General features: G+C 52.9%; 1 protein-coding gene across 1 annotated transcript in view; it reads right to left on the minus strand.

The window, feature by feature from the left end:
- Positions 1-12,131: 12,131 nt before the first annotated feature.
- Positions 12,132-14,270, minus strand: part of LOC135882901 (zinc finger protein 250-like) — a 256,811-nt gene continuing 254,672 nt past the window's right edge. The window contains exons 6-9 of the mRNA XM_065409933.1: positions 13,792-13,905; positions 13,317-13,448; positions 12,341-12,356; positions 12,132-12,177 (exon numbers count right to left, since the gene is read on the minus strand). Coding sequence (XP_065266005.1) covers positions 12,132-12,177; positions 12,341-12,356; positions 13,317-13,448; positions 13,792-13,905 — 308 coding nt within the window. The remainder of the gene's footprint in view (positions 12,178-12,340; positions 12,357-13,316; positions 13,449-13,791; positions 13,906-14,270) is intronic.

Here is a 14,270-nt window from a genome sequence, read left to right on the forward strand (position 1 = left end):
CACTGCTGTAGCCAAAGTAACAAGTGAAGGGGGCTGACCTGGATGTCTCCCTTTCTCAGTGTCTTCTGAGCTGGAATTGATTTTCCACAGGGCAAGATAAATGGCTGAAGCCATTTGCTTAAAGAAAAGAGATGCTGCTCCAGGTAAGACTTGAACTCACAACCTCAGCATCACGCTACTCAACACTGCTTTATAAGTACTACGTGTTAATCCCAGCTATAGCTGATTGACGTGCTGGCCTTCTTGTCTCATAGATGGATTTTGGGGAAGGAGAAATCCATGTTAATGCCCCTAGGAAGGCAGGAAGAGGTGGCCAGCCTTCAGTGATCAAGCTGGTTCCTGCCACCAGCTGTTAATGGGAAGGTGGGTGATTTAAGCTCACCCAGCACTGGAACTTCTCAGGAGTGAGCTTAAAGTGTCTCTTAAGAAGAGGAGGAGGAAGTGTCTCTTCCATTCCTGTCTAGCCCCACCTGTCTCTTGTCCTCCTTCAGCCTCTCTCCTTCCCTGCTGGGGCGATGCAGAGATAAGCCCCCATCTGGGGGAGTCACAGGGAGCCTGTAGCCAAGGAAGTGTGGGACACGGAGACGGTTGTGACTCTGTGTGTGTGTGTGTGGAGGGGCTGTAAGGGAATGAGTGATGGAAACCAAAGGGGAAGTGAAAGTGAGGCCCCTGTCTGAGTATTATGACCCTGTGTGGCGCTGCCGTTCCCCTTCCAGAACCTCCCCGACCTCATCTGTCATTGAACCCAGAGTTTGTAACCTGTCCTCATCACAGATGTGCTGCTTAGCTATGCCTCAGATAGCGAGTGTCCCTCTCAGACAGCAGAAGCAGATCACAGACTCACGTAGGAGCGATGGGCAGATCCCCTGTCAGAGCCGCATTCATCTGGAAGGTGCTTCACAAAACACAACACTTCCCCTGTGTAAGAGAAACACCCTCCGCGCACACACCCTCAATGCCATCACCTTACTTTGCGCTCCGTGGGGCTGTTTGTCCTGTGGGATCTGGCTCTTTCTGGGAGGCCCAGTGTCAGTCTTAAAAGAACATTTGAGGAACAGGAGTCATCCCCATGGAAATCACTTCACTTCTTTCTCAGGGCCACCTTCTTAGCCTTGGCTTTGGGTTTGGTTTTAGCCTTGCTCCCTCCTGTCTTGCTTTCCGGGGGGCTCTTGTCCACCTTCTGGGGTTTGGCAGCTTTGATCTTTGCGGGTTTTTTCTCTTCCTTTTTTTGTCCCTACTGCAGCCATCACTTTCTTAGGACTATTCCTGGACATGGGCATGGTGGCCTTTCTGGGGATCCCGGCAGCTCTAGCCAGCTTCTTGGTGGCTATTTTCCTGCTCAGAGCCACTGGCTGGTTCTTGTGGCTTGTCCTGGGGCCCAGCTACTGCTGGCTGACTGTGAAGGAGCCAAGGTGCTGGTGATCTCTGCTAACTCCTGAGCCCCAACTGGATGTGGTTCTTGTTCTTCTGCACAGCATCGCTCGTGGAGATCAAGGCCCTGCAAATGTACATTCATATTCTATCGTTGTTTGAACAAGGAGGAGTCCTGTGGCACTTTAATTGATTTGGGCATAAGCTTTCATGGGCTGGAACCCACTTCATCAGATTTGTTAGTCTTTAAGGTGCCACAGGACTCCTCGTTGTTTTTGCTGAAACAGACTAACACAGCTCCCCCTCTGAAATGTATCTTTGTTTAATCGATGAAAGCAAACTAGAGCCTCAGAAGACCGGAACTGATTTTAGACGATGGACAGGTTTGTTCAGCGTTTGTACATTTCAACAGGGAAAGTGTTGAATGATTAAATTCATTTCACATCCCCATTCAGTGGAACTCCTGAACATACAGGAGATGGATATGAAAATATATTTCAATTAAAAAAGAACACATTTAAGAGAGCTCCTAGATTTGAATCAGCAACCACTTTATCTGTTGTCAAATGCGCTACCACGGGGCTCTATGAGGCGGTAGAGTATTAGAGCCAGTGATCTTGAAGAGTGTGAAGGAGACACTTATTTCAAAGAGCTTCTCTTACATTCCCAGACATGGGTGGTTTTAAAAATGGGGTTTCATTACATTTTTTATCTGCATGTAAACACCACAGCTTGCACAATCCCCACAACTGCTCAGTCTCACCAGAGCACAAGTTTGGAGGGCCAACACCCAGCTCTGCTTCCTTTAACCTCTTCAGCATTTCTCCAATGCCTTAAAGCCACAGGGCACATCATGTAACTCGAACCCCTTAATCTCTATATCAGTCATGACTGAATTCCCAAAGAATTCCCTTCTGGCCAGAAGCAGAGAGCTCCTGGGAGTGTCGGCCACACCCCTGTGCCCTGGAGCAGAGGGGCTCTGGCAGGGGCAGGGCCCATAGTGCACAGTCACTTTGTTCTAGTTTGCACACTTGCTGGGTCTGCGGGAGAATTCTTGTCTCCCATACAGCAGGCCTGGGCTTAATTCATGGCCAGTGCAGACCTGAGCTTTATGCTTAGATGTAGAAATTGCAGAATTTAAGCTTGAAAGACAGGCCAGTTCCCTCCCCTGTCCCCATAGCATTTCACATCTTTACAGCCAAACTCGAGGACTTTCTGAGTGATCTGTCCTAGTTCAACCGTACGGTGCTGGGGTCCATGTAGGATTCACTGGGTAAAATTCTCTGGACTGTTATGGCAGGTCAAGTAGGGAGCGGGAGGGGCCCACTGGAGGCACTTAGCCCCCTGCCTGGCAGTGCTTTTAAAAGGAAGGCAGAGAACGGGCACCCCCTGCCACTGGAGAATGTGGCCATTGATCCCACTGCCTTGCGCATGCGAAGCGAGCGCTCAACCTCTTGAGCTAATTCCACTGGACAGAAGCAGCTATCCTCAGCCCCCCCTCATTCCAGAGGCCACAACCACCCTGCGGCTGCCCACGGCTCCTTTCCGAAAGGGCCACTTGTCAGGCTGGTTTCTGTGGGCCGGCTAGCTCAGCTGGTGAGAGCGTGGTGCTAATAACACCCTAGGACGGCAGGTTTGTAGAAATTTTGGTGGTGACAAGAACCTGACCCTCCAAATTCCCCCCCACACCTTCCTAAGGCTTTGGGTTTGGGTGAGGGTCTGGGTTGCAGGCTCTGGGCTGGGGCAGGGGATTGGGGTGCAGGAGGGGTGCAGGGTGTAGGCTCTGGGAGGGAGTTTCGGTGGGGGAGGGAGTCTCTGTGCAGAGTGCAGGCTCTGGGAGGGAGTTTGGGAGCAGGCTCTAGGCTGGGCAGGGGATTGGGGTGCAGGAGGGGTGAGGGGTACAGGCTCTGGGAGGGAGTTTGGGTGCTGGATGCAGGCTCTGGGCTGGGACAGGGGGTGGAGGAGGGGGTGAGGGGTGCAGGCTCTGGGAGGGAGTTTGGGGGCTAGAGGGGGTGGGTGTGCAGGAGGGAATTTGGGGACAGGAGGGTGTGTGTGGGGAGGGGTGTGTGTGTGCAGGCTCTGGAAGGGGGCGGGGGGTTCGGTGCTTGCCTGGGGCACCCCTCTGGCAGCGGTTCCTAGGAGGGGCGGGCCAGGAGGTCTCCATGCGCTCCTGTCCCCTTCGCCCCTGCAGCGTCCCATTGGCCGCAGGGGCGTTCGGGGCAGGGGCAGCGTGCGGAGACACAGCCCCCCCCCCCCCCGCCACAGGGATGTGCCGGCAGACACGTGGAGCGAGCGTGCAGGAAGCCGCTCAGGCCTGTTGTACAGCCGGTGGTGGCAGTGGGGCCATTTTCAATCGCCCAGGGGCAGCAGGTGGGGCTGGGGGATGCGCAGGGGTGGCAGGCGGGGCCAGGGGAGAGACCCGGCTCCAAACTTTGCTGGAGCCAGGCCCCTGGGCCAGGAATATTCCTGGTGCCCAGCACCACGGGCCCATATAACTCGCCACCTATGGCTTAGGGCCTGGGGCGTTTGGAGCTGACAGACCAAAGGTCTCTTCCCCTCCCCTAAGGGATGTCTCTAGTAACTGGGTCTGGCGGCTGCAGCCCGTGGGTTTGTTCCAAGGGGAAGTCAGACTGAAGCATGACAAGGACAATGTGGCCTCACCCAATAGGCCCCTGGAAGAGGACGGGGCGTCTGCTCCCCGACTTGTGATGGCACTGGGCAAACCCCACCCCCTTTCTGGGACTCCAACAAGGATCTGCTCAGGCAATCGCTGGGTGTGTCCTGCCCGGCTCCCCTCTCAGACACTCCTGGGCCAGCCAGGGAGACAGAGACAGGAGAGAGGTCTCCAGAGACAAAACCCTGCAGTAACTCACCCCCCCGGGGAGTCTTTTCATGCCATGGAGCAGTGGATGGCCCATTAGCAAGGCTCCAAGCCAGGCCCTTGAAAGCCATCCTCTCCCACTGGATGGACGAGGAAGTCTAGAAGCTGAAAATAAGGAGCAGGATCTTGGCCAGTCTCCAGGATGCAGCTTTCCATATTAACCAAACAGCCGGTGCACACAGGTCCAGAAGCTGGCGATTTCTCCTGTGGCTGCTAGATGGCCCAGTTTGGGGCACCCCACGACAGAAAGGATGGCCTGCCCTGCTCAAAGGCTATCAGGACTCAGTGGCCAGGAGGGGCGCTTGGGGACAGGAGCGCTCTGTTGCTGCAGGAGAAGGAGAAGCTGAAGGTGTCGAAAGGGGAGAGCTTTAGCCGCAAGCTCAGCCAATCAGCACTGAGACTCTGAGGGGTGGGAAACTGATATTTCCCCCAGATGGCCCAGGGATGGCTCAGGTCACCTGTGGGGATCACTCTCCGAGCAGCCTTCCTGCCCCATCTCTTTGGGAGGGCTTCCCACAACGCAACGAGGGCTAGAGAGCAGTGGAGGGAGGGAAGCAGGGAAAAGGGAACCCAAAAATGACGAACCCCAATGTCCCCAGTAATTCTGAGGGACAATGGCCTAAGGTGTGCGGGGGAAATTCTCACACCTTAACCTAGTGTTTTCCATGCCTTGAATTTGGCCAGCACCAGGTGGGTCAGGCTGCCTAGGTACCAAACCTCTCTGGGGCTCTTACCTGCTCCACAGGGACGTCTGTCTTCTCGCTAAATTAGCAGTGGGAAAGGGGAAAACTCCAGAGAGGCTCCTCCTCGCGCTCACAGACATGACCCAGAATTATCTCTCAGGCCTCGAGGGGAGACCTTGAGGAGGAGACTCCCTGCAGCAAAGCCATTGCCCCCACCCTGCAGCCTCTTTTACCTGCCCGTTGTCATAGACTCTCTGTGAGATCACCACCTCCCAACCTCCTTTGACCAATCAGCTGAGGTCCTGCAAAAGGCTATTGTGATGTCACTGCCCTGGCCAGCCCCTTTGCATGTTTGAGCTGCTCCCGCTGTGTCACACCCCCACCCCCAATCACTCAGTGTTAGTGCTGGGATCAAGCAGGCGACACATGGAAACATCAGCGGCTGCTCAATGTGCCACACTCAGCTTTGCAGAGATTTGGAGACGTTAAGGCAAGACGAGACCTTTGGATCATCCAATCATGGAATCACAGGACTGGAAGGGAGCTCAAGAGACCATCGAGTCCAGTCGCCTGCACTCAAGGCAAGACTAAGTACTATATAGATCATCTCTGACAGGTGTTTGTCTAACGTGCTCTTAAAAATCTCCAATGATGGAGATTCCACAACCTCCCTAGGCAATTTATTCCAGTGCTTAACCACCCTGACAATTAGGAAGTTTTTCCTAATGTCCAACCTAAACCTCCCTTGCTGCAATTTAAGCCCATTGCTTCTTGTGCTACCTCAGAGGTTAAGGAGAAAATTTTTTCTCCCTCCTCCTTGTAACAATGTTTTAGGTACTTGAAAACTGTTCTCATGTCCCCTCTCAGTCTGCTCTTCTCCAGACTAAACAAACCCAATTCTTTCAATCTTCTCTCATAGGTCATGTTTTCTAGACCTTTAATCATTTTTGTTGCTCTTCTCTGGACTTTCTCCAATTTGTCCGCATCTTTCCAGAAATGTGGTGCCCAAAACTGTACACAATAATCCAGTTGAGGCCTAATCAGCGTGGAGTAGAGTGGAAGAATTACTTCTCGTGTCTTGATTTCAACACTCCTACTAATACATCCCAGAATGATGTTGGCTTTTTTGCAACAGGTTACATTGTTGACTCTTATTTAGCTTGTGGTCCACTATGACCCTTGGATCCTTTTCCACAGTACTCCTTCCTAGGCAGTCATTTCCCATTCTGTATGTGTGCAACTGATTGTTCCTTCCTAAGTGGAGTACTTTGCATTTGTCCTTATTGAATTTCATCCTATTTACCTCAGACCATTTCTCCAGTTTGTCCAGATCATTTTGAATGTTCATCCTATCCTCCAAAGCACTTGCAACCCCTTCCAGCTTGGTATCATCTGCAAACTTTGTAACGGTACTCTCTATGCCACGATCTAAATCACTGATGAAGATATTGAACAGAACCGGACCCAGAACTGATCCCTGTGGGACCCCACTCGTTATGCCCTTCCGGCCTGACTGTGAACCACTGATAACTACTCTCTGGGAACAGTTTTCCAACCAGTTATGCACCCACCTTATAGTAGCTCCATCTAGGTTGTATTTCCCTAGTTTGTTAATGAGAAGGTCACGTGAGACTGTATCAAAAGCCTTACTAAAGTCTAGATATAGCATATCTACCGCTTCCCCCCATCCACAAGGTTTGTTACCCAGTCAAAGAAAGCTACCAGGGGTTGGTTTGACACCATTTGTCCTTGATAAATCCATGCTGGCTATTGCTTATCACCTTATTATCTTTGAGATGTTTTCAGATGGCTTCCTTAATTATTTGCTCCATTCTCTCTCCTGGTACAGAAGTTAAGCTGGCTGGTCTGTAATTGCCTGGCTTGTCCTTATTTCCCTTTTCATAGATGGGAACTACATTTGCCCTTTTCCAGACTTCTGGAATCTCTCCCATCTTCCATGACTTTTCAAAGATAATAACTAAAGTAAAACTAGCCCACTGGGTGTGTGAGCAGGTAAATCGCCTCCCTCGCCCAGCAGCGCCCCCAGGGCAATGACCCAATGCCTCCCCCCCACCACAGGGACAGAGGCTGAAAGTCCATCTGATGGCAGGTCAGGGGCTGGCGTGGAATGTGCTGGGATCTCGGCCTGGGCCCTAGTGAGGTAGGTGACCCCGTCACATACAACCACACCCAGCAAGGCCTGCTCTGATTTTCTCCCTGTTTGTGAGTCCCAGCAGAGAGACCAGGGACTCATTGGTCCACAGAGAATGGGCTCCTCTACCCCAGCTGGGGGCTGCAAGCCAATGGCCAAGGGCAGCGGGTGAGGGGAGCTTGCACTAGCGCTCCTGCAGGGTCCATGGTGTGGGATAAACAGAGAACTCCAGTGTCCAGGGCTCTCCGGCTACGTGTCCATTCCACTGCAGGAGGGGATCTGGGACCAGAGCGAGGGGGCCTGGGGCAGGAGTCTGGAAAGCAGACGTCTGGGAGAAGGAGGGAATTCAGCTGTGGTGGGGAAGCTGTGCTGAGCAGAGATGCTGCTGCAGATGCAGCTAGTTCCCTGGGTGCGATGTTGCAGCACTTTAACTACATGGTTAATACAGAGGTTGCAGCTCAGCTGAGTAAAGTGCTGCACCCGTTTTAATGGTGTTAGGGGCTTTGCCAGGGTATAAGACTGAGGTTCAGCTTCATCCTGGCCACACCCCTCTACCCCTGCTCCATCCCCTCCTCCTCCAGCCTGTCCATGCCCCCCCCCCCCCGGAACACTCCTTGGGCCTGCAGCTGCTGGGGGGAGGCACAAGTGGCACCTCTGTTGGAGGAATTTCCCAGGGTGGGGGAGGGCTTTACACCTTCCCTACAGACCCTTTGGCCCACGCTAGCCAGCATGGGAGCCAGAGCACAGTGGTGGGCTGGGTCCAGACTTCAAGAATGTCTCTTGATGTAGGGTCCAAACCTGGGATACTGCCTTGAAGTGCGTAGGGGCTGGTTCTCTGAGGGGCTGGACCCCTGCACTGCCCACGGACTCCAGATGCAGTTGGAACGAGGTCCCTGCAGCCCTGTAGTTCAAAGAGATAAACGGAGGTACCCAAAATTAGGCCATTGTTGTACATTTAGGCCTTACCGCCTTGCCCATTAACAACAGTAGGTGGGCTAAGGCTCATTGTCAGTCACTGTTTATACTTGATCACGGCTGACCTGGTCTTGGTCGTAAGCAGAGGCCTGGCAGTGAAAGGTCCTGATTCTATCCCCAGCACCCAGAGACAGATGGTCCCTCAGGGATGTAACAGCCCTGGGGGATATTTTCACTCATGATCTTTCCCATGGGCTGGGGAATTCCACAGTCTCATTCCCAGGGCTGAGAACCTCAGGGTTAAGTTTCACAAAGTGTAAATAACTGAAATGTGACCCCTGCGTTGCACACTGTGCTGTGCTGCCCTGGGCAGATGTGGCTTTAAGCTGGTGTCCAAGCCCCTTCCCACTCTCAAGAAGGACTGGGCCAAAAGAGCTGATTTTCAGTGGCACTCACACTGCCCGGGTCCTGGCCACCGGTCCGGGGAGCTCTGCGATTTATTTTAAATGAAGCATCTTAAACATTTTAAAAACCTTATTTACTTTACATACAACAATAGTTTAGTTATATATTATAAACTTATAGAAAGAGACCTTCTAAAAACGTTAAAATGTATGACTGGCACGCGAAACCTTAAATTAGAGTGAATAAATGAAGACTCGGCACACCACTCCTGAAAGGTTGCCGATCCCTGACCTAGGGGTTACAGTGGATGAGAAGCTGGATATGAGTCAGTAGTGTGCCCTTGTTGCCATGAAGGCTAATGGCATATTGGGCTGCATTAGTAGGCGCACTGCCAGCAGATTCAGGGAGTGATTATTCCCCTCTATTCGGCACTGGTGAGGCCACACTTGGAGTATTGCATCCAGTTTTGGGCCCCACACTACAGAATGGATATGGACAAATTGGAGAGTCCAGGGGAAGGAAACAAAAATGTTTGGGCGGGGGGGGGGGGGGGGGGGGCTGGAGCACATGACCTATGAGGAGAGGCTGAGGGAACTGGGCTTATTTAGTCTGCAGAAGAGAAGAGTGAGGGGGGATTGGATAGCAGCCTTCAACTACCTGAAGGGGGGTTGCAAAGAGGATGGAGCTCGGCTGTTCTCAGTGGTGGCAGATGACAGAACAAGGAGCAATGGTCTCAAGTTGCAGTAGGGGAGGTCTAGGTTGGATATTAGGAAACACTATTTCACTAGGAGGGTGGTGAAGCACTGGAATGGGTTCCCTAGGGAGGTGGTGGAATCTCCTTCCTTAGAGGTTTTTAAGGTCAGGCTTGACAAAGCCCTGGCTGGGATGATTTCATTGGGGTTGGTCCTGCTTTGAGCAGGGGGTTGGACTAGATACCTCCTGAGGTCCCTTCCAACCCTGATCTTCTATGATCCTAAGTCAGTCTCCTGAGGGTTGGAAAAGAAAGTGTCATACGTGGGAGTGGGCAGGAAATTCCCACTGAGCCTCAAAGCACAGAGTGACCTGTCCAATCTTATAACCCTGGTTCCAGCTATTGAGAAAATTGCTTCTGGGCTTTTTCTAGGCTAGTTCAGATCATTTGTAGATGTGTCGTTTGGGTTATTTTTTTTCCCTCTCTCTCTCTCTCTTTTAGTATAGTGATGCTAAAACTTTTGTAACTAATACAGCCAAATAATGAGATGAATAGTGAAGCAGGTTTAGCTACTTCATAAGAAAATGGGTAAATTTATTTCCCTGATTTTGAGTCTTAAAAGATTTTCTGAGATTTCAATTTTTGAATGTGCAAGTGTTTTATTGCCCATCCTGAATTGGGGGTTCTCTCTCCTGGTGAAGGCTGTTTGGTCACATACTTTGATATTAGCTTAGTTTGACAGGATGTAGCTCAGATTTATTGAGGACTTCACGAGACAAACGATCATTTGCCTGAAGAGCCTTTTTAAAATTGTATTTTACTTCAACCGTTGTCTAACCCTGTGTCATGAGATTGTTTGAACAATGGCAATTCTCGATCTCTCTCTCAGCAGAAACACTGAGCGTGCGAGCTAGATTCTCACGCCGAGAGGCAGAGGCTGAGACAGGGAATGAAGTTGCTGCCTGATGCCTGCAGAGCTGTGAGATCCGGTCAGGAGTGGGGGAAGGGCTGGGAGACGGCCGGGTTTGCTCTTCAGAGCCAGACAGCTGAGGCTGAGCACTGTGAGCTCCCTGCATCGGAGCCAGAGACGAGACCTGGCCTAGGAGTGTCATGTGATCACTCCCTGAGCTCGAAAGGGGCAGGAATGACCCCCAAGAAGAATGATGGGGGGAGGGGCAGCGTCTCCTGACTGCTGTGATGACAAGGTTGGGCACAGGCAAGTGAGCCAGGGATGTCAACAGAGGCCACAGAGAGATAAGGAGCCCTAAAGCCCGGCTCATCACCTCTCCCCCCCACATCCACCTCACTGTCCTGTGTGGGGACGAGAGAGGCTCTCTCTGCCCCACTCAACCCACATTGTATCCTTTCAGCCTGAGCGCTTTGGGTTTCCTGCTCGCGGAGTGTCTGCTCTGACTGAACAGTCATTGTTCCTGTTGCTAGCAGGATTCTTGTTAACACAGTAGCAGCCAGAGGCTGCAGGGCCGTCCCGAGCTATTTTGGTGCCCTACAGGGGGGCTGTGTGGGGCCCCACCCCAGGCCTCCATGGGGAACAGGGGCTGGCCACTTTCTGTGGGAAGTGGAGTGACCCGGCCCCAGCCTGCTCTGCTCCCCTGGCTCCCAAGCTTGGGGGACGGGGGGAACCGCCCCCCCCCCCACCCCAGCACTCGCCGGCGGTGCGGCTGGGAGTCGGGGAGCGGAGCAGGCTGGGGCCGGGTCGCTCTACTTATGGGTGAGGGCAGGCCCGACCACTTCTGGAGTCCTCAGGGGAGTGGAGGCGGAGCAGGGGCTGGTGCCCCACACAGCTGCGCACTTTGCGTATGGGTAAGGACGGCCCTGAGAGGCTGCACCCAAGACTGAGGCTCTATTGCGCTCAGTGTCGTATTAGACACACACATCGTGAGAGGCAGCTCCTAGGGGAAGGAGCTTCAAGTCTAACTGTACAAAGCAGACGCAAGGAGGAGTGTGTGGGTGTCGGGAGCGTCTCCGTGATTAAGGCTGTGCTTGTAAACCAAGTTTTCAACTTCCAATATATGTGAAAAAACAACAACAGATTTTTCTTCCTCCAAATAACAGCACTTACACCTACAGTACAGGACAAGTAGCCCGAGTTCCCTGTAAGCTGCACAGCCACGCAGCCACCCAGCAGCCTCCTTAGCGCCGCATGGGCCCTCAGACAACCCACCCGGGGGCCTGCCCTGGCCAGGGGAGAGTCACCCTTCCCTGAGCCCCAATCTATCCCGGCCTCCAACCTGCGCGAACCCAGCTGAGGCTGAGCTGCCCTTGCCCAGGCCGGAACCCAGCCCTGGCCTTGCCGGGGAGAGGCGCCTATCCTGTGGGCCCGGCCCTGCAGCTGATACGGGGGGGAAGGGAGGCGCCCCCACCAAGCCTAGGTGCTGCTGCGGGGAGAGACAGCTGGGAAGAGGCCTCTCTCCCGGCCGGAGCACCCGCCTGCACCACTGGAATTCCCCACCCAGGCCTGGGACACTCATCTCCAGCTCTAATGAGTTGGATACAGGATCAAATTGATCCTAAGTGCAGAGACTCTCTGGGAGTGGGGGGCGGAGGGGGGGCAAAATACAGGTGGATAAACTCCACTGTGCCTCACACACAGGCCAGCGCTGCTGGAGTCAGCAGATATAGTGACGGTGATGGGGAAGGAGGGAATCCCTCCGACTCGCCCCATTGCCTTCCGGCCTCGCAGAGGCTGAAATGATCCATCTGTCCCACTCCTGCTCCTCCTTGTTACATGGAAATGTATTTTAAATAAGGAAAATGGTAAAAAACTAAATACCTGCTGCCCAGCACCACCTGGACCAGCGTGAGCACAACTGGGAAGGAGACATTTTGTCAGCAAAGGGGGGACTTGGTGACTAACAATCGCTCTGCTACTGCGGTGACAATATAAACGTGATGCTCAGGGATTGTCCAGACCAGGAAAATGGGTGTCCATTAGGACAGGCCAAAGGGGAAGATGCCAGTTAACCCCAACCCCTGTGCCCGGGCTATGTCAGCACTGCAAAGAGAGCGGTGTGTTTACATCAGGATAGCTACCTCCAGCACGCCGACGCCCAGGGAAATCCTAGAGCAGAAGACAAACCCCATGTCCATTTTCACTCAGTGAGGCGACTTGTGGTCACCCCAACTTCCCCCACCTGGGGCTGATGGAAACTCCTTGCTGGAAGGACACACACTCCCATGACTCACAGGAGAAAGGAGTTGGGGGAAAGGAGCATGGGACTCACCCCAGAGAAGGGCGACCTGTAAAAGGCACAAGTGGGCAACACACGAGGGGTCTGAGAGAACAGAGGGACACAAATGGTGCAAACAAACCACAAGGTCACTATGTGGGAATTAGCAAATGTGTTTAAAAAAAAAGTCTTTTCTCTGCCCTACACAATGTTTCTACGCTGCATCGCTGTCCTGTGAACACCCTGATGTCTTGTAAGGGGTGGGCCCCAGGTGAAACTTTTCCCGCACTCACAGCATCTATAAGGTCTCTCTCCCATGTGAATTCTCTGATGTACAATGAGGTCCGAGCTCACACTGAAGCCCTTCCCGCACTCACAGCACTGATAGGGTCTGTCTCCTGTATGCCTTGCCTGATGTGTAATTAGGGTTGATTTCTGACAGAACAGTTTCCCACACTCACAGCACTCATAGGGGTGCTCTCCCATGTGGATCCTCTGATGTGTATTGAGGGCTGTCTTGACACTGAATTTTTCCCCGCATTCATGGCACTCATAGGGTCTCACTCCAGTGTGGATCCTCTGATGTGTAATAAGAGCTGAACTCTGTGTGAACGTTTTTCCACACTCAGAGCACTGATGAGGTATCTTTCCCTTGTGGATATTCTGACGTCCAATAAGGTCTGAGTTGACAGTGAAGCTTTTCCCGCACTCACAGCATTCGTAGGGTTTCTCTCCTGTGTGGATCCTCTGATGGTTACTAAGGGTAGAGCTCAGAGGGAAGGTTTTCTCGCACTCACTGCATTCATGGGGTCTCTCTCCTGTGTGGATTCTCTGATGTTTTAAAAGGGCTGAGTGGTTAGTGAAATGTTTTCCACACTCAGTGCATGTGTTTTTTCTCTCTCCTGTGGGTATTCTCGGCTGGGCTGTGGTTTCCAGGAGGTCCTGGTGAGTTCCCTGACAATTAATGGAGTTACCCACTTTCTCCGCTGGCTGGTTTCTCTGCTCCCTCTCAGCCTGTGCTGACTCTCACAGGCTTTGCCCTGCACACGATGCCGGGACACATTCCCTCTGGAGCTGTGCGATAATCCCCCATGTGGTGCCACTTGCTCAGAATCTTCCTGCTGAGGATTCTGCTTCTTCTCCTCACTCACCATCCTAGCACCTGCTGGGACAGAGAGAGAAACCTCAGACACAGGGATGGAAAGGGGAAAACAAACCAAAATTAGAGCTGGAGAGACAGAAAAGAAACCTAGTAGCTGGATTCTCCATAACTCTTCCCCATAGGGGAGAGAGGAGGGGAACAATTCTGCCTCCACATCCCCTTAGGGAGGGAGCTCTGCCAGGTGTCAGTCAGGATGCGCAGGAAGCCATGAGCGACAGCTGCCCTGAGGATACACGGCCTCCTGGGGATACTCCTGAACCCCGAGAGCTCACAAGGCTTTTAGGGACTCCCAGCTGTTTCCTTCGGGCACTGAGAGCTTTGAGTTGGTTTAATGATCCCTCACCTGCGCAGGCACCTCTGGGGATCTCTCCTTCTTCACAGCCCTGGAGATCTGGAACCCACGGCTCCTCCCCTCGTTCCAGCTGGGAGATCACATCAGGTTTGGAAACTGGACACCCTGCTCAGGGGAAAGAAAACAAGGGAGATCAGGGAATTCATGGGACGTTTCGATTACTTTAACCCAGCCCATTTTACAGCAGGGAAAGGCTGGGGGCAGCTCCCCAGGTGCAGGAGACTCTGCGTATGAGGGATTTAACTCTCCCCATCTCTGCTGGGAACACACACAGCCAGACACTGCTCAGCAAAGGGGCTCCTAAAACACAGAGACAGAAACTCCACGTTCCAGGAAGTTAAGACCCCAGCCAGAGGGGAAGTTACCCTGGACCTGCTTCTTCATCCCAGAGAGAAACCCCGAGAGAATGGGGGAGTTGTAGGAGAGCTGGGACCATTGAGCACGGGCTGGTGGGATTCAGCGCAGTGAGG

The sequence above is a fragment of the Emys orbicularis genome, chromosome 8, assembly GCF_028017835.1.
Source record: "Emys orbicularis isolate rEmyOrb1 chromosome 8, rEmyOrb1.hap1, whole genome shotgun sequence".
NCBI lineage: Eukaryota > Metazoa > Chordata > Testudines > Emydidae > Emys > Emys orbicularis.